Source organism: Monodelphis domestica, chromosome 5 (genome assembly GCF_027887165.1).
Source record: "Monodelphis domestica isolate mMonDom1 chromosome 5, mMonDom1.pri, whole genome shotgun sequence".
Lineage (NCBI taxonomy): Eukaryota > Metazoa > Chordata > Mammalia > Didelphimorphia > Didelphidae > Monodelphis > Monodelphis domestica.
In genome coordinates this window covers 189,520,913-189,547,048 of record NC_077231.1, presented here as the reverse complement: position 1 = coordinate 189,547,048, position 26,136 = coordinate 189,520,913, and the positions used below count along the sequence as shown (strand labels likewise).

The window sequence follows — 26,136 nt, the reverse complement described above, 5'->3', positions numbered from 1 at the left end:
GCAATAGTTTGTAGAACATTCTTAATTAATTAACATAGCACATGACGGCTTTTCCCAGGTCTATTTCAATCTGAACTCCATCATAAAAGGATAAGAATGAAATAAGAACAATAACAACAGGCCGCTAGGTGACCTCTGGAGAGATTACTGGTCTTGAAGTCAGGAGGACCTGAGTTCAAATTTGATCTCAGACTAGTTGTATGACTCTTGGCAAGTCACTTGCAACTTGCCTCAGTTTCCTTATATATAAAGTAAGCTGGAGAAGCAAATAGCAAACCATTCAAGTATCTTTTTATAGAAAGTTCCAAATAGTCACAAAATGTCAGATACAACTGAAAAATGACTGAATAAAAATAATAATAACAGACCACCCTCACAATAAATTCCCAATTATTTAGACTTTTCAGGTTTATAATGCACATTTCTCCCTCTGACAGGGTTGAGTGCATGTATTACTGCATCAAGATGATGCAGATGAGGAAACTCCTCTCAAATGAATTTCAGAGAAGTAACTTGTCCAAAGCACACATGTAATAAGTGATAAAGCCTAGATATGGACTCAAATATCCTTATAGCAAATCCAGTGTTCTCAGTGTTCTTTCCTATAGGTGCTAAAAAGATATTTTTTTGGGGTAGAGGGGATTGGGCTTGGACTTTTTTCTGTCCCTAGTTTGTCTCTAATCACAGAAATAAGAAGGTACTGGTAAATTGGGAATATGTATAGCAACAAGATTACAACTTTACTGAACATGAAAGTAATTATCTCTGGTTAGTGATGCTACATTGAAACAAAAGTATGCCAAGCTATAGGAAAGTAATCTTTGTAGATATATGATTTATTAATCACTTCCAAATACTACTAAACTTTCCTGGTAGATGCCCTTCAAAATCTTCTATCTTATAGTTTTGTGAACAGGCTGTAGAGTAGATTGAGTGATGAAACTGAGGTTGTGAGTTCAAATGTAGCCTTAGACACTAACTGTTGACTTTGACTTGGTTTCTGTGACTATAAGATAGGGCTAAAACAAGCACCTACCTCTCAAAGTTGTTGTGAGGATTAAATGAAAGAAATTTGTATCACTTCACAATTCTTAAAGGGCCATATAAATACTGGCTATTGTCATTATCAGTGTCATGTATCAAACTTTCAATAGAACATTTGTTAAAAGGAAGAGAAAAGGTGTGTTTTCTTAATTCTATACTTAAATACAGATATGTAAAATACATTCTTGTCTCATACCTTTGCCTATTAGTTCTAATCCAATTTGATAAGTATCTCTTAAACACCTATTAGGTGAGTCAGTGTGATGTAGTTTCTCCATGGTGTCAAACTCAAGTAGAAATGAGGAAGTTAGAACAGACATGAGGATCCCTATATTTATATGATGATTTATAAAGCTATGTATTAATATCTATTTTGATTGAATTTTTATTCATTTTGTTAAATATTTCCCAGTTGCATTTTAATCTGGTTCAGAATACACTTCAAAATATTGGCTGCAAATTTGATACTTCTGGTGTCATGGGTAAAAAGCTGATCTCTTAAGCTAAAAGAACTGATTTCAAGTTCTGCCTCTAACATACACTGAGTGTGTGACCCTATGCAAACTATTTAATCTCTCCATATCTCAGTCAACTATCTACAACTGTAAACTGAAGAACCCCGTCATTCTGACTTACTTGAGGGAGTTTCTTTCCTGGGAGTTACATAAACCAATGAAATCATAGATCAGATGCAAAAATGTGCATAGCCTAGTACCAGGTGTTAAGGATACAAAGACTTAATAGAAATTGTTCCTGACATCAAGGAACTACTATTTCACTGAGAGGGGACACAAGTAAATGGATAACTATTAGATTAGAATATTTTTCTCTATTTGATAACACTTGGAATTTAGTAGTTCACACATGTAGTGAATTCTTATAACAAAGCCATCAACAATTTAATGGAAAAAGATTTCTGAGGCCTTTTGTATATCACATATATTAAAAGATATCCTGCTAATTTGGGAGTCTTTGGACAAAAATTTCTTCATGCCACTCCAACCCCACCTCCTTGCTCTCACTTCCTGTAAAAAAAGGAAGATTAGTAAGTGTTAAAGAAAGGTGATGAAGACAATTATCACCTAATTGAGGTTTTAACCCTGTAAGGCTCTAAAAAGAACTGAAGGAACATTGGAGAGATTCATAAAGAGAATGCACAGCTGTCTAAAGCATTTTAGGTCAAAAACAGATACTTGGGCATTTGTCTCTATACCAGGATCTTTAAAACATATCCTTCAGAAATGGAGAGTATAGGCTACATATTTTTTTAAAAAGAGAAAAAGAAAGAAAAGAAAAGAGAAGAATTATCACTATAACACCTCGGGAATCTTTGTAAATTCTCAGAAGCTAGGAACAAAGGCTATGTCAAGGAGTGTAGAGACAGAGCTAAAAGGAAGATGAGGAGCCTGTGAAGACATTCCTTACTTAATCAGCACTTTGGTTAAAAATAATATATTTCCACACTTACTGCTAACTTCTACTTTTACTGAAAAGTCTTTTCATCTTTTTGGTGGTTTTCTTCTCTGGAGAATATTCTTTGAGGCTCAGATAATCTACTGTAGATCTCTACAGTTAGGTCTTAGACTCTATTAAAATATTAAACTCATTTTTTAAATTGGTTTGCATTTTACTTATCACCACTTTCAGACCATGCTAACAATGAATAAAGTGCCCTCTATTTGCATAGTTCCTTGTTTAAGCTACTATTCCTTTTTCCTTTCTATAAAACAGAAACATTTGCCATGACATTCATCATTCACATTGATCTCAATTCAGTGGACTTTGAAATCTCAAAGAAGACATGTCAAACTTTTGGAAACCTGGAAAGAGATGAGCATGTGTAGCCTCCAAGTTAATTATGCTACTTGAAACTGTTTTTTTTTTATTTCAAATAAGTCTATCTATAAAGAGTTTGAAATAATATTCACTTTATTTTCTGTAATAAGAAATTTTCTGAAATTGAAGCACTTTTGATATTTCTTTTTAGAGCCTAATCTACAGTACTGTACTCTTTTCTGAACTTTAAATGAGATTCTCTGAAATGAGCACATTTTTGCTCTAGCAATGTGGAATAAATTAGGAACTATCAAGAGATGGATTTGTATTGAATATGTAAGGATTTATTTAGCTGTTCACTTCCAGAAAACCAAAGTAACTTATTTTTTTAGTGTATGAGCAATTCTCAAATATCAGAGAATAAATTCATATCTTTTCCTTGGATTTCATGTGGAAATTAAATGAAAATGAATGCTTCTGAAATGTTGAAAGTCAAAAGCAAATAAAAGCATGCATTTTAGAATGTGTGCAAGGTTCTATATTTTCTATGCTCTTTGGGTTGGGGAGCCTTAAATTATGAATTCTTTTGCATGCAAAACCAGTTTTCATTGCCAACCCTATGTTATAAAAACCCAACTACTAGTTTTTCAAGAATTTTTTTATGTTGGTAAAACTGTTGGGAAAGAAAGTAATAACTATCAGCTTTGAACTAACCACTGACTCTTCTCACTCCCACCTCTATCTGTGTTAGCTATGGGGAGTCAGATTCGAGCTCAATATAAGGGGAAATGTCCATAAAATTGTAGTGTAGGAAGGACCATCTCAGAAAGCAGTGAGTATACAATCCCTGGAAATCTTCAACTAAAGGTTACATACTGTAGATAAGATATATACCAGTTAGGGTGAAAACAGATGGCTTTCCAACTCTTAGATTATGTTTCAAAGTTATATCACTAAAAAATCTCTTTAGAATCTATTCCTTCCTTTGAAATTCAACTGATACAAAGTTTATTGTCTGTCATCAGCATTTCTTTAATAGTCACTTAACTCTAACCCATTTCCCCCTTCTAATCCTTGCCCCTTCAGGTAACCCTCAAAATATGAGTAAAATGTGGACAAATATGCAGATGTCTATTTCTTTGAATTTGATTCTTCCCAGAACTCAATTCAAGTGCAGGTTTAAAAAAAATCTCTTTGGATAATCTCTGACATCATAATTCTAGGATTATACTGAACCTCACCCTAGAATCAGGGATATGTTGTCCATATTATCCATATAGAACTTCAAGGAATAGTACTCTCACTAAATGATAATCTAGTATTTAAAAGTTTTCTGAGAAAATAGAGATATTCCTAATTTTTTACACAAGTATGATTGACTTATGATTTCCTGGGTGGAGGAATTAGAGATAGCTACCTTAGGTACATAGAGGTTATTTGTATAAGTTCACAAAGCTAATAAATATTGGAAAGGGATTTAAATAAGGACTTCCTGAACCCAAGCCCAATTTACTGTCCACTATGACACTCTGACTGATTTCTGACTTTTTATCCACTATTAAATGAGAATCAAATTATTTATGCTAATTACCTTAATGGGCTATTATGAGAGTAGAATTTTCTAAATAAGAAAGTCCCACATTAATATAAGTTATTATTAATATAATTTCCTTCATGTCAAAATATAATGGTCTAAAACCATTATAATTGCCATTTTTTTAAACTAAGGGAATGGATGGAAAAAATAAATATTTTTCTTTTATTTGGATGTGGCTACTGGGAAACAGTTATGAAGCATTAAAAATAGTGAATATGTCACAATGCCACAAATAAAGCAGAAGGAAATGGGTTTAAGAATATGTGGAAAGTCATTGACTATGGAAAGGGTAATGGCTAACCCTACTTCTAAGGTTATAGAGAAAAAGGAGAATGAGTAGAGAAGTAAATAAAGGCAAAAGCATTGAGAAGTTTGGGGGGAGTGAAGAGAAGCAGTCAAAAGAATTCATTTCTGATGGCCTAATCTTCTTTCTAATGTTTGAGGTGAGATTATCTGGTAATGATGGGGGAGAGATTAGAGGAGATAAAAATAATATACAGTTGTAGGGAATATCAATCAGAGAGGAATACAAGGCTTGCTGTTCAAGAACTCGTATGTAATTAAATTAAATAAGTTAAAACCTTAGGTACTTGGTCAACAAATTGTTTTGTGATGATTTCCTTGTCTAGTATCAGAGAATATAAATTATGGTGGTGAGACAGATTTGAGTATTTGCCAGTGACATTAATAGCACAAGAATAAAGGATAAAAAGAATCAAGAAAGCATTGCCTTAATTATTGTATAGTCATTCAGTTATGTTAGACTCTTCATGACCCTGCATGAAGCTTTCTTGGCAAAGATACTACAGTGGTTTCCCTTTCCTTTCTCTGGGGATTAAGGTAAACAGAGGTTAAATGATTTGTACAGGGTCACACAGCTATTGAGGACAGGTTTAAATTCAAGTTTTCTTAACTCCAGGCCCAGCATTCTGTTCACTAAGCCACCTAGCTGTCTATTCTTTCCTCAATAAAGATACCCACACACATTTACATATACACAAACACACATTTTATATGTATATACTTGGTAAAGACTGAACAGGATTAAAACATAACATTAACAGTTAGAAAAACTAATTAAATTTTCTTATCTTTGTTCTTTTATTTTCAAAGCTAAAAGTTAGGTTGTATAATCCATATTTGATACATTTATGGTCAGATATTGGCATATGAAAATATCCAATGATTTTAATCCCTTTTCTGAAAACAAAGATTTGTAAAATTCTTACAAATTTGCCAAATGCAAATAGAGCTCCACTTATTAACAGTCACTATTGGTCTCTAATCAAGGCAAAATTTACTAGCTAAGCAGTTATACGGCATGCTTGTTTGAAATGTAAATGAAAATATAATTTATTAACTTTTTAATTGTTCTTGCCTTTTCCTGACACAGTGGATATTAGTCTTTAGTTACGACATGCCTTAATATACATGACACACAATAAAACATTCAAAAAGTCTCCATATATTTTGAAGAATTATTTCCTAGGACTATATTCTTTTGAGCATAATAAAATATTTTTGAGGGATGGGTTTTGGATTTAGGACTTATTTGTATGAGGAACTTCTAGTATTGAAATGCCTTCTCCAAACACAGATAGGAAATTATAATTCGTACAGTCATAAAGAATTACTTGGGGCAAGGACAGAATGAGATGCCTGTGGTCAGGTCAAGAAGTCAGTAAATTTCAAGGTCAGGACTTGAACCCAAGACTCCTTCATTTAAATGCCAGATCTTGAGGCATTATACCATATTAACTAATGATAAATCATTGCAACTAATTTTCATCACTATATTATTGAATTTTAAAATCCTATATGAAATAATCATTTTGTTTATTTTACGTAATTCATTCAAATAATGGACTACTTATCACAGAATTTTGCACTCATCTCAATATAAAGACTATTTCCTTTTCTAAAACATAAAAACAAAAACATTTATACATCTATATATCCATTCCAAGATCATAGATTTGAAGCTTATAGGAATTTTGCAGGCCTCAGGTTTGCAAACCCCTAATTTTAGAGATGGGAAATTGAGGCTCTGAGACATTGCATGATTTGCCTTAAGTCACACAAGTAGTACCAGAATTGGGATTTGAATTCAGATCTTCCAGGCTCCAGATCTAGCCTTCCTGCTACTGAATGTTTTGCCATTTGATATATGTATATATTTTAAGTGGAACAAAATTCCTTAAAAGAGCAGCCTAAAACTATGTGATTTTCATGAAAGCTGTTAAAATTGACATCTCTAAATGAGAAAACCCATATATGACATAAATACTTCTATTGAGGGATCTCCCAAGTGGTTCCACATCTGCTGAACTTCAGTTATTCCATCTATAATACAGAATTCATTTTCCACTTGAATTAGTTTCATTTTATCCAGTTTCATAAAAGAAGAATCTAAATCACATTTCCTTGTAAAATACACCTTTTATTTTATTATTTAATATAGTAATTGCCCCAAAGGCCAGTCAAGGAATGAACAACAAATCTAATACTTTGCCCCACCCTAAAAATTTGTAGATTTTTACATGTCAGGAAAATAAAATTAAGGGTAATTTGTTTCAGTGAAAGAGAATAGAATTTAGAAATCATTTTCTGCCACTGACTATGGACATAGGAATTTAGAAAACAGCTCATCCTCTTCATGTGTAGGGGAAGGAAATTGTTTTATAGATTAGAAATTAAATAAGGATTGGTGCTCACATTCAGGACCTAGCTCATGATAGTCATCAATACCTAGTCTTACAACACTGTTAATTTTAGTGTCAGAATGACAACTGATGAAAGGTGTTAAACTAAGTTTTTCTTTTGAATTGTTTCTTATATAGCTTCCTCCCTTTTGTGGTAACATAATTCCTGTATATTCTAATGTTTGGATTATTTGAAAATTTAATCAACTAAAAGGATATGTGTACAGTTAGCACTGTGGTCAAGGAAGAAAAGCTGGCTTAATGCCAGAAAGACAAAGACCTGGATTCAAATCCTGACTGACATATATTGGCCATGTGAATTAGCAAGTCAAAACCTCTCTGTGCTTATGGCAACTCTCTAAGAGACTATGAATTTCAGAAAAGGTATCAACCTGTACTAGTAGAGAACAATGAAATCACAGATCTACTCTTTGCTATAAAAAACTATTTCCCCCACAAGAGTCAGCCAAGCTCTTGAGGCTCATTATTGAACAATCTAGTAATAACAACACTGGGTAATAGATTTTTTTTCTGTCATAGAAACTCAAGAAAATGATCTAATATCTGTATCTATTGCTAGATGTATGGTGTGCACTCTATCTACACATATACACAGACACTACCAGCAGAATTGAGAATTTATGCCCATTTTGGAAAATAAGTTAAAATCATACAGTTGCATATACATAAATATAGGTATACATATGCACACACACATACACAGAGAAGTAGGGAGGGGAAGAGAAAGAGGAGGAGAAAGAGAGAGAGAGAGGGAGAGGGAGAGGGAGAGGAAGAAGGAGAGGGAGAGGGAGAGGGAGAGAGAGAGAGAGAGAGAGAGAGAGAGAGAGAGAGAGAGAGAGAGAGAGAGAGAGAGAGAGAGAGAGAGAGAGAGAGAGAGAGAGAGAGAGAGAGAGAATCTTCTACATTTTGCTACATTTTCTGATAGATCTCTATGTGTTTTGGCTGGTACAGTAACACTGTGGGGAAAATTAAGTTCTCATTTGGCAGCACTGGAGAGTGTTAACTATCAAGCTTAGGGAAGTGATTTTTACCTAAAGGTTGGCAATTGGGACATACCACCTTTTGCCACCAGTGGGTCTCTTACTCTAGTTGTATAATTATCTGGCTGGTCCTGAAATCATGGCATCCCTCTCCTGATTCCACTTTCTCACACAACCCATACAGTGTCTCAAATACTTTCTTCCTTAGCAAATCTTTACATGTAGTTGGTGTCTCCTGTGTCACTGTCAACTGCTCTTTCCCGCTTACCTTTTGTTTTTGCCTCAGATGAAACAATTTTAATTACTGCTCTACTATCAATGTATAGTTTACAAGATTACCAAAAAAAGACTCTGGACCATGTAAATAGTTCTAAAAGAAAGATAGGATATCAATATTCATCCAAAAGGAAGGGCTCAAAATGACATACATTTATATATGCCACACTAAGATACCACCTAATATCCATTAAATTGGTAATCTAAGTAACAGGTGGATATATGGGGATGCAGGAAAAATAGACACATATTTACATCTCAGAATGTTTTTTTTCCCATATAGGGCAACAAGTTAGATATATACCTGAAAAAGTAATGCAATTGTCCATATTCTAGAACAATAATTCTAGATTTGAATTTATATTTCAATGATATTATCAATAAGAAGTATAAAATAATTATGGCAGCACTGTTTCTAATAGTACAAAAACAGAAAGAAAAGAAACAAAGGAATGAGGGAAAGAAGAAAGTATGGAAGAGAGAATAAGTATTTATATAGTACATGTTATATGCTAGATGCTATGTTAAGTGCTTTACATTACAAACATCATCTCACATAGATGCTATTATTATTCCCATTTTAGAATGGAGGAAACTGAAGAAAATGGAGATAAAGCAATTTACCCAGGGTCACATAGTGAATGTCTGAGGCCACATTTTAACTGGGGTCTTCCTGAATCCAGCCCACCACTCTCTCTACTGTGCAATAATGGAAGGGACAGAGGGATAGAAAGAGCTAGAGCAGAAGTGTGAGAGCAAGAGATAGAAGGGGGGAAAACCAGAGAAAATTATGACTAATATTTGGAGAATGTCCATGCATATTGCATTATATAAATATAATGGGATGTTAATGTACCATTTTCAATAGCAAGTATATAAATTATTCAATGGTATATGGAATGGACCATATAAAGTATGCAGATGAAAAATATAATGAAAAGGATAACATGTACAATTACTTCAACTATATAAATGAAAAGGGCATTAAAATGCAATTAAACTTAGAGCAAAATATTGGACAAGAGTCCCTGTCACCATAGAACTTAAAGTGTGTTATAGGAAGGCTTCTGGTTCAGGGATTGGTAGAATTAGGTGACCCTTAAGATTCTTTTCAACTCTGAGACTTGTTTGGTATTAACTTATAACATAACCACCTGTTCTTTCTTTTCAAGAAATGGAAAGTTACTAAAGTCTGAGATTTTTATGTGTGATCAACCATAATCACTCTTGTAAATTGCTTTACTTAACCATTTTCAGTGATTGTGTATTGTGGAGATTCCGTTTGGAATAAGATGTGTTGAATGTGTTGAAACAAAAGAAAGAATCCTACATAAGTTAATGAAAGGAATGATGGTTACCAGTAAGCCAGTCTTTCAAGCATCTAGCATTTATTAAGCAATTACTATGTACCAGGAATTAGGAACTCAAAACACTAGGAATACAAAGATGGGGGTGTGGATATATGTTCTCTGTCCTTAAGTTTATATTCTAGTGGGAGAAACAATAAGAAATAATAACATAAAAGAAATATAGAATCTTGATAAACTATCTCAGTGGAAAAGCATGAGATAGAGAGGAAGACAAAGTTTTCCTAAAGAAGGTGGGATTTGAATTTAATACTGAAGGAAACCAGGAGACAGAGGTGAAGTAAGGAGGAAGAATATTCTAGATACGGTGTCAAGAAGGCTGACATTTCTGGATTGCAAAGTACATTGGGGAGAATAAATGTAAGAAAACTAGAAGGATAAGATAGGACAAAATTATGAATGACTTTAAATGACAATGTACTTATATCTGTTTCTAGAGGCAATAGGAAGTCATTGGAATTCCCTAAGTTGGAGGAGATGTTCAGACATGTGACAGAACTTAAGGAATATTGCTTTGGCAACAGGAGAATGGAAAAATTTGAAGCAGATAGATACAAAATCTGGGTGAGGTGATAAAAGAGCCTACACTAGCATGGTGGTTGCATGATGAGAGAGAAGGAAACACATACAAGAAATGTTATTAATATAGAAAAGACAAGACTTGGCAACAGATTGGATATGGGGAATTAGTGTAAAAAAAGAATTTAATGTTACTGAGTTTGAAGTCTGAAAGATCAGGAGATAGTTTTTTTGTTTTTTTGTTTTTGTTTTTAACAATAATAGGGAAATTTAGAAGAGGGGAATATTTCTTTTGTAAAGATAATGTATTCACTTTAGTAAATATTGAGTTTGAGAATATTACAGGACTATAATTGAACTAGGGGGTTTAACCTGATTTCAGAGACAAAGCCCTAAGGGAAGAACTCTCATATCATTCATACCAAGGAGGGCAGCTGGAGATGGACCTCTTCTATCCATTAATAATCCATTAAAATTAAAATAAATATATTTTTCTTCCCAGCTCAAATTATTTCTTTCATCCATAAAGAAACAGAAGTATTGCAGTTAATTTCCAAAACAAGTTTATCCCTAATCAATGCATTCTCATGACCTACTCCCCTACAGAAGTAAAATGTTCATTTTGGGGAGAAAGAATATAAGTTGGACTTCTAAATTCTCATGAAAGATTGTCAGTACTATTTCATATACATCTGTTATCTCTAGTATAGACATCTTTCTTTAATCATCAGCAAGAATATTGGCATATCAGGCACTGACAGAGAATTCAACTATGTATTGATTTTTATCCAGCACATGCCAAAAGTTCACTTTAGATAACAAATACTTGAATGAGACATCTTGATGGACACATTAACTCTTCATTTCTCTGGATTCTCTAAAAAGTCCATTCCTGTAGTAAGTCAGATTATCAGCAAAATGCTTGACTAAACCATAGTATTTTACTTCCCCACACAATGTCTTTACTCAGTTGAGACTTAGAGTTCTATTGCTAGGTTTTTAAAGAGGGTTGAAGTAAGAAACATTTATTTGAAAGATGTTTCCCCTTTTTTAATAGTAATTGAAGGCAGCATAATGAGTAGGAAAAAATTGAATTTAGATTTAAAGGATCTAGTTTTAAATCTCAGTTTTTCCACTAACTACCTGTATGGCATTGGCAATGTAAAAAGTCACTTCACTGGAACATCTGTAAAGTTAGCAGACTGGAATAGATATCCCTTAAGGATTCTTTCAGTTATAAATTTATGATACTACTCACTGTCACTTCTATTAGAAACCATACAATAAATTCATCTTAGAATCCAGAGTCAGGCAAAAGATTATCCCTCTAGAAGAACTTGCATTTTTCCTTTTCCTAATCAAGAGTGGTTTTACTTCTTCTTTCCCCTTGTGTCTAAATTAGCATGAAATTCAAAGCTTAAATCCAATCTCCAATGGCATTCAATCCTCACCGGTGGCAAGTGATTTATTTCTGTGCAAATTTTACTTGTATTTTAGTTATTTCAACTATTTGTTATAATTTTGCATGCTGCCTCAAAGAATATACAGTTAGAAAGAGTATTTAAACAATCTTAGTCAATTGTAGCTTACTTGTTTGACTGTACAAAGAGATTCCAGGTAATTTATTATTTTTTTTACTGTACTGAACTGTGATAGTAAGTAAATAACTCAAGAAATAAACATATGCATGCACTGAAATAACTCCTTTCACCACTTTAAAATAATTATTATTTGAGGATTTTACTGTTAATTTTTAGAAAGACAATAAAATAGAATAATGAATTTGAACATATCACATTCCACAAATTCTAAAAAGGGAATTAAATTCTCATTTTTATTAGTGTTTTCTGTGTCATCATCTAGCCTTTCTATATTTTTCCACATATCATTACACTATCTTTAAAAAGTCAAAGGAAGGTGCAGCTAGGTTTCTCAGTGGATAGAGAAACCAAGCCTAGAGATGAGAAGGCTGGTGTTCAAATGTGACCACAGACACTTTCTACCTTTATATCCCTGCACAAGGCACTTAACCCAAGTTGCTTAGCCCTTACCACTCTTCTGCTTTGGAACTGCCACAGTGTAGATTCCAAGACAGAAGGTGAAGACTTTATTTTTTAAATCTAGGCAAACAAAGGAGAAAAATGAAAAGTCATTGGGGCTGGGGATATATAAGATATGAGGAAATGTTCTACTTAAACCTAGGTCCAGTTCCACTTGAACTATCAGCAAATCAGACAATTATCTCCTACCTTTTCTAGTGGACCATTCAGAGTAGATATTCAAATAAGAACTTTATTCAGTCAACACTTTCTAATTTTTGAACAGCTGATATGACTAAAAGAGACTTAATTCATCTTTTGGATATCTACATGAGGCCAAAAAAAAAAAACACTTAACAATCAGTGAAGCCACCACTCCAAATATATTGATAATTCACAATGGCAGAGAGAATGAGTTAGTTCTTTAAGAGTGGGAATATCTATGTCTTTATTATTCCCCATACATGAATAATTTGGGGAAGGACACTTGGAAATGAAGTTCTGAGTAGTTTGAGACCAAACAAGTACCAACATTAAGGGGTGATAAAGAGAAACTATCCAATTTCAGCTCTTCATTTTTCCTAACAATATTTTGGAAGCTTTATTATAAAATATGTTAATGTGGTACCATGAACTCTACAGAGGAAAAGGGATGTCAAAACCTGAAAAAATCAATTAAAGCAGTATCACATTCATTATTCTGTAATCTTGAACATGTTATATAACATCTTTAGATCTCAGTTGGCAGACTATATCCTAAGTCATTTCCACCTCTAAAACTACATGAATTTATGACTCTAGCTGATAACTAGGAAAACTTTTGAGTCTTATGTAGATTATTATCAAAGTGCTGAGAAAACTGGGTGAAAAACTACCAATTTTGACTATATTAACCTTCCTATCTATCCATAACCTAGGATATACAAACACATGGAGAAGCCACAAACCCATGATTCTATAACATGAAAACTTAGAAATGATAGTAAATTTTATAAAAAAAAAATATACTGCTAAATCTGACCTTGGTGCACATGGAAAAGACCATGAATCAGAGGTTTGAGATGGACATCTCCAAGCTGTTATAAGTTGAATGTCATGTGGTTCATGATGAACTTATGGATTCATCTGCACTCAGTGACTACCAAAGAATAGATAAATTAGAAAAGACCAATAGCAACTTGCAAAAACCAAACCTTGGTCTCTTAGAAGAACTGCAGGAGGCAAATGAGAATATCTAAAGCCTTGCAGCTACATTGGGATTCTTATGACCAGTTAGAATAAACTGAAACATGACATAGAATGCTACCCACTTCCAGAGAAAGAACTGTTGGAGTCACAATGTAGATGAGAGCATACTATTTTTTAATTGCTTATTTGGGTTTACATTTTGTCAGATTAATCACTTACAAAAATGAGCAATATGGAAATATGCTTTGCATGACAATATATTTAACCCAGATCAATCCTATGAGCATCAGGATGTGGAAGAGAAGGGAGGGATAAAAATTCAGTCATATAACTTAGGAAAACATGTGTGGAAATTTGTTATAACATGTAGTTGTTAAAAAAAAAGTTAGACAGTACTGGCCTTAGAACTGAAAGAATGGCCTTCTGTGGACAGTGGAGAAACTACAGAAGAAAGCTGCTAAGTTAGGGAATGGGAATTTTGGTCTTGCCAATCATGAGATCACAAAGGACAAGTAATGACTGACTACCCTTAATGGACTGGATGAGCTCCCCACAAAAAGAGACAAGGGAAAAATTACCTAATTAGACAGGCATGAAAGTTGAATATAGAAGAGGGAAATCTGTTTCTCAGAGAGGAAACTCTTGCTTTTATTATCATAGGAAGTCTTATGATCCAAAAAAATGCAATTTTTTAAAAAACTGGGAGGAGAGAGAAATATTCAATTCATTTTTTTCTTTCTTAGTCTCTAAATCATCTATATTTCCATCCATGCCATTTACCATACTCTAAAAGACTTGGATAGCCAAGAGTTCTTTGATATGAATAAATGCACTTCTATGTTATGATCTAAGATAAAATCTGCTAGTGGCATTAGGAAGTTTAAAAAAAAAACTTGAAACTGAATTTCTTACTTTGTTTCATGCTTACTGGTTCTGTTTAGAGAAAGGAACCTACCAAAGATATGGTTTAAACTGGTGCATATTGTCTTCTCCTGATATATTTCTGTGTAATTGATCTGAGAACTAAATACTCATTATTCATTAATATTCATTAGCGATGCTACACCAACTGAATGAAAGAAAAAAAAAGTATGTTCCTCATACAGTATCTGCTTCAAATCATAATTGTTTATGACTTGAAATATGATACATAGGTGGCAATGAAATTAAGAGTAGATTTGACATGTACTGCAATAGAGTTTTACATTTCTTCTACAACTTGGGTTCTATTTTCATTAAGGGGCAACTAAATATTTTAGAAATCCATTATGACATTCTCAAAATGACAGATTATAAAAATGTGTGGTGTTTTGGTGGGGAAATAAATTATGGCATTTCCCAACTTGCAAATAAATATGCTTGAGATGAAACATTAACCAATATCATTGTATCAATAGTAGCAAAGGGGAAGATATATCTTTTCATCTTCAATAATGATTTGTCAAGCCACAAGTCTCTGCACAAATGGTTATAAGAGATCCAAATACAACATTTCCAAAACATTGGAATCTGAATCATCGGACAGACATAAAGAGAGGGCATTAGGTCTATTATTTCTTTTGACAATCTATATAGCTATATGTCTATGTTAAATCCCCTTTCTATTATTTTAAATAATTGATATCCTTGATATACTATAATTTTATATAGTTACCTCGTTCTTTTGTTTCATAGAATAATTGTTCACAAAACATTTTAAAATAGAAATGCTATAAAAATAATTAGTAAGCTTCATTAAAAACAGCCAGGCAAAAGTACTAAACTGAGGAAAAAGGAGGGGGATTCAGATTTAATTTCTGGGGAAGTACAGAAATGTTTTAGTTGTTTTGTTTTATGTCTCCAGATTTATTTATTTTACTTTTTAAATTCACATTCTGAATATTTGTGAATCAAAAAAACAATCACTTCTATATATAGATAAAACATATTATACTAATGAAATCACAAATCTCCTGTATGTTAGTTTTCTTCCACTCTATATGATAGGTCCTGTCCCAACCCATTGCTACCTTCCCACATCACACAGGATGTTCTCAAGGAGGCCAACATGTTTATATAAATTAAGTCTTAAATGTTTTATATTTCTGTTCACTTTCTTGAAGTAATATTCTTAATTTATTCTTCAGTACTAGTTCTGTGGCTATGCATCATGTTCTCCTAGTTCTACTCATGTCACTATTCATTATCTTGTATAGTTCTTTCCAGGGTTTAAAAAAAAAACCGTTTGTTCATCATTTCTTACAATGCAGTAGTATTCCATCACAATCATGTGCTAAAAATGTGTTTAGTCATTCCCCAACTGATGGTCATCCTCTCAGTTTCCATGTCTTTGCCACCACAAAGGCCAGATGCTATAAATATTTTGGAATATAGATTATTTTCCTATTTCCTAATATTCTTGGGAAATAGACCCAACAATACTAATGATGGATCTAAAGGTATGTACAGTTTTATAATTCTCTGAATGTTATTCCAAATTGTTATCCAAAATGTTTGGAACAATTCACAGCTCCACCAAGTGTGTTAGTGTCCTCACTTTTCCACATCCCCTCCAACAATTGTCATTTTGCCCTTTTGTCACTTTAGTCAATCTGGTGGATGTGAGGTAATATCAGAGTTGTTTTGATTTGCATTTCTCTAATCAGTAGTAATTTGAATAATTTCTTCATATACCTCTCTATGATTTGATTCCTTCATCTGAGAATTGTCTGTTCTTCTTTTGGACATTTATCAATTGGGGTGACTCTCTTAGTCTTATAATTTTGACAAAGTTGATTATATCTTTAAGATATGAGACCTCTATCTGAGGTTCTCTAAAAAATTTTTCCTTACTTTCTGCTTCCATTCTAATCTGAGAAGCATTTCTTTTATTGTACAAAATCTTTTCAATGTAATGTATTCAAAATTATTAATTGTACATTTTATAATGATCGCTCTCATGTTGATTCATAAATTCCTCGAATATCTACAAATCTGACAGGTAGTATGTTTCCCTAACTTTCAGTAATCAAAATAATTTTTTTTCTTCATCTACTTGGGAATTTCTCAAAGTTGTGATCCCAGACTTTGATTTGGAATATGGAACATTAGTTTTTCTTTCTTTTTTTTAAATTCCTGACTTTTTTTTTGGTGGAGGAAATCCAAATCTGTGATTTCATTGGGAGAGGGAAAGTCTAATTCAAATCCATACTGAAACATCAAGTCTTAGATAAGTCCCTGAGAAGTTTTATATTTTGCCTGTGTACATGTCAGTCTATGTTAAACACAGGACTTGTACCTAAGCCTCCCTTAGTTTAAGGGCAGTTCTCTAGCCATCATGCAACACTGTCTACCTTCTGTGATGAAAAGAAATTTGTTTTGAAAATTAGAAAGAGATACAAAACACAGAAATAGTATTTCTTAGGAATTACTATGAACTACTTATGTTTCATTCCTTTTTCTTCTGAAAGTTCCTTTTCAGTCTTTTTTTTCCTTGTTGATATATGCTTGTTAATATGCATTCTGCTCCCTTTCTACCCATAAAAATTAGCATTGGGGGTTAGATAGAGCAAGTACATTAACAGATGGGTCATCCCTGGAGATTTAGAAGAATGTCTTTAACACTGGTATGCAATAAAAGTAAATGCAATCTATATTTTTAAAAGACGATTTAGTTGTTCAGTAATCATGAACAACTGAAAACCCTAGTGTAACTATTGTTCTAAGATAATAACTCTCCAAATTACTAAGACTGTCACTCAGTAACTTTGCTAACTCTGAGGCTGTGAGATTGAGCTACCCTCAGAAAACTGAAGAGCCTTTGAAATGCACATGCATTTGTGCTTATGTAGGTATACATATGTATACATATATATTTAGAGTACTAATTGCATTTCAAATAACTCACTCAATTTGGCTAAAATCACAAATATATACAAATTTCCATTCATTTCATTCAGCCAGAGAACTTCATTGGGAGTATGAATGGGAAGTGAATAGCATGGATTGTTAACTAGTGCATTATTACTACATACTCAGCATTTATTGATAAAAAAATAGAAGTATTTCTATTTGTATTTATTCTTCCATTCTCTGACAGAGTCAAGGACAGTAATCATGAAGGAAATAGGGAAAAAGAAGGTACGTATACATATATACACATATATGTGTAATGTTCATTCACTTATTAGATTTACCCCCTAAGGAGAAAGGAATCCTCAATTTAATTTACCCAAATTGCCAACCAACTTAAAAATAAAACAATTTCACATATTTTAGTATCCCTTGTATAAATTGCTAAATTTTTTTTTCTAAATTCAACAGTTATTATTATTAGCAGCTCTTTCTAAACTCAAATCTATTTCTTCATAGAGTATAAGAACCATAACAATACTTTAAATGTTTATTATGCCCAAACCTGAAATAACTGTTCACATGATATTGGCCTACATCTACATTTTAGTGTGTAAGATTTCAGGACAATTGATAATTCTAAGGTGGATTGATGCATCCTAAGATGAACACATTTATTACTGCACACATAAAACAGCACTGATGGTATAAACAATTAACTAGGTGACATTTGATGGTACTGCCAACACCTAATGACCAGGCTCTTAAGTATTTCACCTCCTGTGGTTAATGTTCTTACTGGTTGGAACTTCCAATAACCACTGATTTAGATTCCATTATCACTACTTCTATTATCATTAGTGATGTATATTAGCACTATTAAAAATAATAGCCACTGTAAAATAGCCCAGAAAATGTAATGGAAAGTTTCTGATTTTCTACCAAATAGAGCTTACCATTAACTCCTGTCATTACATACTTTTCCCTAGAAAGTTTACTGTTTATCACCATTCTAAAGTGCAGAGAAAATAGATAATGCTAGGCTATAGCTTTTCATTACATTTTATATCTGGATGGCAACATTTGATTCATTATACAAAAAATAAACTCGCTATAATATGTATATTCTTTCAGATATCTTCAAAACGGAATTTCAAATATACAATTTACATTCAATACACACCATAACTTGTTTAACAATGAAAATGATTGAATTTATGGCTGATAATTCGGGATTTTAAAGATTTGGAATAAAAACATTTGTTAAAGATATTTTTATATAACAAATTTAAACTCTCTAATCATTTACCTAATCATTCTGAACTCCACATATCTTAACATACTTTTAATAGTCTGAAAGTGAGTTCAAGTGACATATGTATGCAGGATATAATCTGTTACTAATTAGTAGAACTTTTTGAAAATTATTTTCTTAAACCTAAGATGTCAGCAGAGCTAATATCTTAAAAAATGGAATCTAGTTTACTTCCAATTTCTCAGAAAAGATGCATTTGATTCCCCTAAAGCTCTTACATATGGAACACTTGAAATAAATCCCACTGCAGAGATTTTATTCATACATTATGATTCAGATTCCCAAACCCTTTCAAAATGTAAATAGATTGATTCTGAATCTGCATTTCATTTATGTAATAAAATGTTGTCAGTGGTATTTTAAAATTACTTCTTTTTTCCCAGAAAACACAAAAGACTTATTACCATCACTTAATCAGCTGATAAAAGTTACCTTCAAGAATCAAACAGAACTACTGAACTCCTCTCCAGTCTACAAGGCAACATTTAAATCACTTCTCTGAATTTATCCTCAGCTTTCATTAGACTAGCAATCCTTGTCTTCAACCTATAGAATCACATTACTGAAGACTCACTGACATCTCATGGACAGCAGTTCTATTTATAAATAATTCCTTATATTTCCTGCCTTCTTTTCTTCTTAACATGAAAATCTGTATGAAAAATACATATCTATTCCTTTAATGTATATCTTCCACTTTTTATTCCCAACTTAAATTTACTAGTCTGCTTGTTAACACAGTAATAGTTCTCTCCAACAACAAAATTAAGTGATATGAAGTAGAAGTTTGGGAAGGGATTTCCATAAGGAATAAGTACCCAGAGGAAGTAAACTGTTAAGTGGTCAAAAAAAGATTAAAAAAATAGCTGAAGTGAAAATACAGAAAATAGGATGTGCATTTTTTTTCTTATAACAATGAAGGATTTTTTCCCTCAGTTTTTACAGAAGGCTCCAGGAGGTTATCAGCAAGAAGTTGGAAAGAGTTGAGGAAAATGATAAATCATGTTTCAACATTCTTAATCATTTATAATTTGGGAAAATAAATTCTTCAGCCTATGAGGTATGTTGCATTAGTTAACTGTGCAAAATTAAACACCTTATCTCAATAGGACATGATTAATGAAACTGAATAGACATTAAACTAAATCATAATTTGCATTACTAAAGAAGCCAAATAAATTAACCATCCACACAGAACTTAAAAAGCAGTTAGGAGAACAACACCCCCCTACCCCCAAACATTACTAAATCTTTACTAAATATTGCATATGCAATGAAAACATAAGGATGCAGAAAGGGAATTAACATCATTCCTTGAGTTAGTTATGAACTTATAAAAGACTGAAACAATCTTATTATATTTCTAATGCTTAAAATGAGCCTATTTTTCACCAGTCAGAATAACATCATTAACCATTTTGCTGACTTTTGAATATTAAGTCCAATAAAATTTTCTATTTTAATTATCTTCTTTTAAAAAATAAACCATTTTTCCTTGTTTCTATGTTTTGGAAGTATGATAAGGAAATACACAAGAGCATTCTAGAAGGCAAACATTTCTATATTTGTGGTCCTTGGTAACAACTAACTTCAATTGTTACTACTTTATTTTTACTTACATCCATGGAACCCATATATTGCATGATGGGATCTGTAGTCTAGGGAACTGAGTGTGTGTGTGTGTGTGTGTGTGTAAATAAATAGTTTTAAGCTGCTCAAAAGTTTCTTCTTTTTGAATGAGTTTGATTTAGACAATTTAAACTTAATCACCTATGTACTTGACATATAAATATACATATGATATATATCTGCATAATAAATAAGTGTCAAAATAAATAATTTTTCATAGAATAGATAGATGAGATTTCTTTGCCTTTCTTCAACTTCTTATGATGACAAGTATCTTTAAAATGGAATCTACTATTCAATGAAAATAAGCTATGTTTTATTTCATTGCATGGTCCTATACAATAAAGATTACAAAACCTGGGTGAGAGTGGGTCATAATTTTATCTCTACAGCATGTAGATTCTGATCATATGATATTCTTGTTGAAAGCATAATACTAACTTTTCACTTGGGATATATGCACATATATAATTTTGAGAACATGGTAATAGAATTAGTAAAATCTATTTTTTTTTTACTTCTATTTTCTATCCATGTGTCTGGAGGCAGATGGATTTGTTTCCAGGGCTTAGCTTGATTTAGTGTTTCCAGGGCTTAGCTTATGTATAGTTTTCAGAATACTAAATGACCATTTTCATGCAGGGATTTCAGTTTTGTCACTAGAACTTTGTGCATGAGCATTCCCCTATTAAAATACACCAAAACTTATCATCATGGACACTTTCCAAATATAAATATTACCTAAAGAAATCAAGTCTAGACAACAAGAAAAACCAATTTCTCTTCACCAGGTTGGGATGCTTAGAAACACCACTTTCTCGCCGTTGTGACCATAATGCTTTGTGCCCACCCTTCAATGGCATGCCATTCCCCATCATGGCACCTACCCTAGTGTCGTCATGGTGACAATGGTATACCAGAAAGCAGCAGGAATACTGGTGAATTTGCTGGCTGAAGACCCCTTCTCTGCATAGAACATGACAGTAGCAAAGATGATGATAGCCATGGTGAGAGAGAAGAGTAGAAACCCCAGCTCCGAGGCACAACTCTTCAGGGTATAACCCAGGATCCTGAGACCCTGGGAGTGGCGGGAAAACTTAAAGATCCGGAAGACTCTGAAAACCCGCAATGTGACAAAGGCCCCGCTCACATCCTCATTGTCAGTCATCACTAGCCCGATGTAATAAGGCAGGATGGCCACCACGTCTATGATACTCATGACACTGCGTACAAAACGATAACGGCTGGGTGCCGCGGCCAAGCGCAACAGGTACTCCACAGTGAATATCATCACACAGGCGGTGTCCAGACAGAAGAAGGCTACGGCATAACGTTCCCCACATGGTAGTTCCTTGATGTGGCCAGGACTAGAGCCACATGGCACTGTCTCCACGACATTGGCAATGACTGAAACGGCGATAAAGAACCCGGTGACATAGTAGAATACGAGGGCCATGGTGCTGGTATGAGGGTTTTCAAAGGCCCTCCAGACCCTCTGCCGGGCAGTCATTGACGGCAGAGCGCTCTCTCCTGTATTTTCATTGTCAGCATCATCCTGTAGCCTTTCTGCATTTTCCCGCCTTCGGTCCTTATATTCCTCGTAACAGCAGTCTCCAATAATTTCTGGGATGAGGCCAAAGAAGGCCAATTCTTCATCATAGGCGGAGATGCATTCCTGTCTTGGATAATGGAGCTTGCCAGTGCGGTAAAAGTTCAGGATGTGTCGGAAAATGTCAGGGTCACGGTCAAAGAAATACTGCTGGGTTTCAGGGTGGTAAAAGAAATCCCTCTCTGAGCTGCCCAACAGTGTGTCTGGGTAGCGTTCTAGGGTATCCTGCCATGTCTGGAACTGAGTGCCACTCACATTCAGGACAATGAGGGCATCTTGTGTTCTCTTCCTCTCCTGCCTGGGGGGTGCTGGCATAGGTCCTGTAGCCACAGGCATCCAGCCTATGGCTGCTGCCCGAGCAAAGGGTAGCCATGCTGCCACCCCTGCAGCCATGGTTCCGTTTGGGGAGGTGCAGGGAGAAGGTGGGGAGGCCTAGACTGTGTGGCTGCAAAATGAACCACAAGTTCCCCTTCCTTTCCCAGAAAGAAAATACTATTGGTTAAGAACCTGGTACAGATGAATGCTGCAACTTCAAAAGTAGAGATGCTGCCGAAGTCTCAGTTCTGAGAAGCAGCCAATCCTTAGAGTCAGGTACTCAGAAATTTAAAATAATAGTAATAAATATAGCAATCCAACAGCCTCCGTGAAATGAATCTACTCAAGCTCTCACCTGCAGCTGGTACCACCCTCCCACACACAGGCAGATACACACAGGTGACTTCAGATGCAGCCCTTTCTTCTCTAAGCAGGTGTCTGATTCTCTCCCACACACAGTCCAGATGTTAGGGAGAGGGGCTATGCCTAGGACGTGTAGGGAAAAACTGTCAGTCACCTCTTTCTCTTCACTGGAGGAGAGGGGTGATAACTACTGCCGCACCCCCCTCTTCTAAGACCCAAATCTCGCTCCTCTTTCCGCCACAGTAGTCTGTCCAAAAGGCGACCTGTTGTTGGAGCTCCTGAGATGCAACCACAGTAGCAAACCCCTCGGGATCTTCTTTTAGGGGGGAACTGAGCACTCTGCCCTTTTCGTGTAGTGGTGGGATGACGGAGAATGAACAGAGGGGCTGACTCCAAATTTCCCCTTCCCCCAGTGCCTACCCACACACAGTTCGTGAGGGGGGGGGGAGAAAGGAGTTTAAAAAAAAAAAAAGGTTTGCTCAAGCTTCCCTTCACTCTCTTTGCAAGTTTAGCTCCCGTGCAATTCCACAGTTACAGACCCCAAACGGGCTCCTCTTTGGCAGCAGTGACAGCAGCGGCAGCATCTGCCGCCCAGAAGAACGTGCTTCGTCTGCGGTACATACCTGAGAAAGTCCAGGCGCGGGGCTGAGTTGCATAGAGACTTTATTCTTTTATCCGTGCATCCAGAATGAGAGACTGGGCAAAGCGAGAATCTCCCGAGCCGCCGACTCAGCTCCACTGGGGAAGAAGCAGCCGAAAAGCTCCAGCCGTGCGGTGCTCTTCCCCTTCCCCCATGCCTCCCTCTGCCTGCTTGCCTGTCTTCTCCCTTCTACGCTTCAAGAGCCCACGGGCATCAGGAGGCGGGGTAGAGGGGAGGGGGCTAGAAGAGCGGTAGAAGGTTGGCTGAAGGGGGACCCGGCAGGAGCAACAAGTTCAAAAGGTGGGAAGAGGGGGAAGGGAAATCGCACCAGCCAACTTAATGCGCCTCCCGCTCCTGCGTGAGCCCACGATCCTGCAGCTCAGATACTGCCGGAGTCAGGAGAGAGTGGCCACCGCTGCCGTCGCCGCAGCCGCCTTCGAGGTGCTGCCCATTCCGGTGGGTGGCTCTGGGTTGGTGCTGGCAGTCTGTGCGCTGGCTCGGAAAGAGGCGCTCGGGAGCAGGGGGAGGGCGCGAGAGGGCTTCTCTCTCCTTCCCCTCCAGTGGGTGGTCCCGCATCTCCCCGAGCTCCCGGGGCTGCGCGGATGGTTGTGCCAATAAAGAAAAAGAAACGCAAAATAAATAAATAAATCAAGAAGCAAGCAAGCCCCTGGCACGGCAGGTTATTAGAGGCTCCTTGTTTCTCCCTCCCCCCACCTTCGACCTTTCTCCTCCCTCCCTTCCCCTCCTCCCTCTTGCATTTCGTTTCTCTCCACCCCACCCACCCACCCACTGCCACCCCCTGGCTCAAAATGTCACCGAGAGAAAGCAGCCAGGTGGATTTGCTGTGGGAAAGGACACAGATCCAAAAGCGGAACAAAGGGAATCCTCACACTCTAGGTTGCGGCGGTTTGGTGGTGTCAGTGGCAGCGGCGGTGGTGGCAGTGGTGGTGGTGGTGGTGGTTGGTGGTGGTAGATGAGGGAAAAAAAAGACTGTGTGTCTGTGTGTGTGTGTGTGTGTGTGTGTGTGTGTGTGTGTGTGTGTGTGTGTGTGTGTGTGCGCGCGTGTTCTTCCTTCCTGGGTCCTAGGCGACCGTGGGAAATACACACATACATACATTAAGAACCACACACACGCACAAAAAAGATCCGACATGCGAAACTGGACAGCTAGAATTAGTTGAGGTGTGTATGTTTGGGGGGCGGAGGGATAGAGAATGTCACGATCTGAACAGCAAGGGGCTAATTTTAAGTACCTGTTTATTTTGGTGTTATGTTACCAGTCCTCTGGGAGAAAAAGAATAACAATAACTTGTCGAAAGTCAAAGAATCTTGTCTATCCCCTTCTTCCCATAATTGCTTCTCCAATGCATTCTAATTATCAGTAGAGAATTTTGGACGTTTTGCTAAACGATCATTTGAAGGAGAAATAGACACACAAAAAAGATTGATTTCCTCCCTTCTTTGCCCACTTCATTTCCTCTCGGTACATGCAACACACACACACACACACACACACACACACACACTTATGCTACTGTGGTTGCATCTTTTACGTGTGTGTGTGTGTGTGTGTGTGTGTGTGTGTGTGTATGAAACCGGCGGGTGAGAGTGGGGGCGAGTTGGGGAACGAAGGCAACAATAATGAGAAGAGAAATTGTGACCGTTTTGTTTTTAAACCTCCCCACTTTAAAAACCAAATAAAACCAAGAAAAAACCTCTTTAGACCACTAGATGGCGAGAATACCGAGAAATTAAATCCTTGCCTAAGGACTTGGCAACTCTAGGGAAATAGAAAGACAAAAGTTCACCTTAAAGTGAAGGAAAGAAAATGAAAATGATTTTATGTGTGTCGATTTTCTCGTTCTTCTTCTGTAGTCTCCCCAACAATATTCTCTTTTCATTTCTTTTCTTATCCCTTTTAATCCTTTCTCATTTTCTTCTCTCATTTTCTCCTTCCTTCCTTCCTTCCTTCCTTCCTTCCTTCCTTCCTTCCTTCCTTCCTTCCTTCCTTCCTTCCTTCCTTCCTTCCTTCCTTCCTTCCTTCCTTCCTTCCTTCCTTCCTTCCTTCCTTCCTTTTCTATAACTTTCCGAGAATCCTATGACACTGCACTTAAAACAGAAAACAAAAATATTTTCATCTAATTTGAAAAATATTTTATAGATTAAAAAAACTTTCCAGATACATAAATAAAAGAAGTAAAACACCTCAAAATATTTTGCTACCATCAATAGTGATTTATGAAAGGTGACTAAGTTCTTTCTGCAAATTACCCTTCCTTGGTTTTGCTTCACTTGGTTTGGTGAAATAAATGGACTGTAAGGTACAGTACAAGAATTTGTTCTCTTCCACCAGAGATCAGAGGTATAACATCTTAGCATTAGGAAAATGAAATGTTGATACCACAAAAACAAAAACAAGAAGAAAACTATGGGGCCATCAATTAAGCAAAATAATCAAAGAAGGAGATAAAATTCCTTATGTAAAAGCCTGGAAAGGATTCACATAGAGACATCTGGGCTAATGAGGTCGAAGCTAATGTCATTTGTTTGGTTGAGACCAGGAGGTGCAAAGATGCCTGTTGTTCATCTGTTTTAATTCAGATACATGTTAGGAAATTCATTTTGGGACCATTACTGGAAAGATAAGTTACACAGAAAGAAAGAAAAGGGCATACTAACTGATTAATATTACAAGCGGAATTCTTAGTCTAGAGATATGACTCTGTCAGGAAACAAAGTATGCTCTGCATGACCACCCAGAAACTGGAGATCAATGAATATTCAGGTGATGCCACAAATTGACCTAAGACTCAGAGATGTGGTGAGACAGAGCAAGGTGACCTGAACAGTGCCTTTGATACTTCCCTTCATGGACTGAGGATTAACAGAAAAATAAAATACTGACTCCCTAAATATACCCAAAAT

At 35.5% G+C, this 26,136-nt stretch overlaps 1 protein-coding gene across 2 annotated transcripts in view; it reads right to left on the bottom strand.

Annotated features, from left to right (window-relative positions):
- The window catches only part of KCND2 (potassium voltage-gated channel subfamily D member 2), a 594,735-nt gene extending 570,387 nt beyond the window's left edge, over positions 1–24,348 (bottom strand). Inside the window, exons 1-3 of one of the 2 annotated variants that reach the window (XM_056799626.1) lie at positions 24,102–24,348; positions 23,195–23,805; positions 21,172–22,694 (exon numbers count right to left, since the gene is read on the bottom strand). In XM_056799626.1, coding sequence (XP_056655604.1) covers positions 21,172–22,286 — 1,115 coding nt within the window. In that variant the 5' untranslated portion in view covers positions 22,287–22,694; positions 23,195–23,805; positions 24,102–24,348. Of the gene's footprint in view, positions 1–21,171; positions 22,695–23,194; positions 23,806–24,101 lie in introns of those variants that run through there. The other variant, XM_007504201.3, reaches the window with a different exon arrangement.
- Between the last annotated feature and the right edge of the window lie 1,788 nt (positions 24,349–26,136).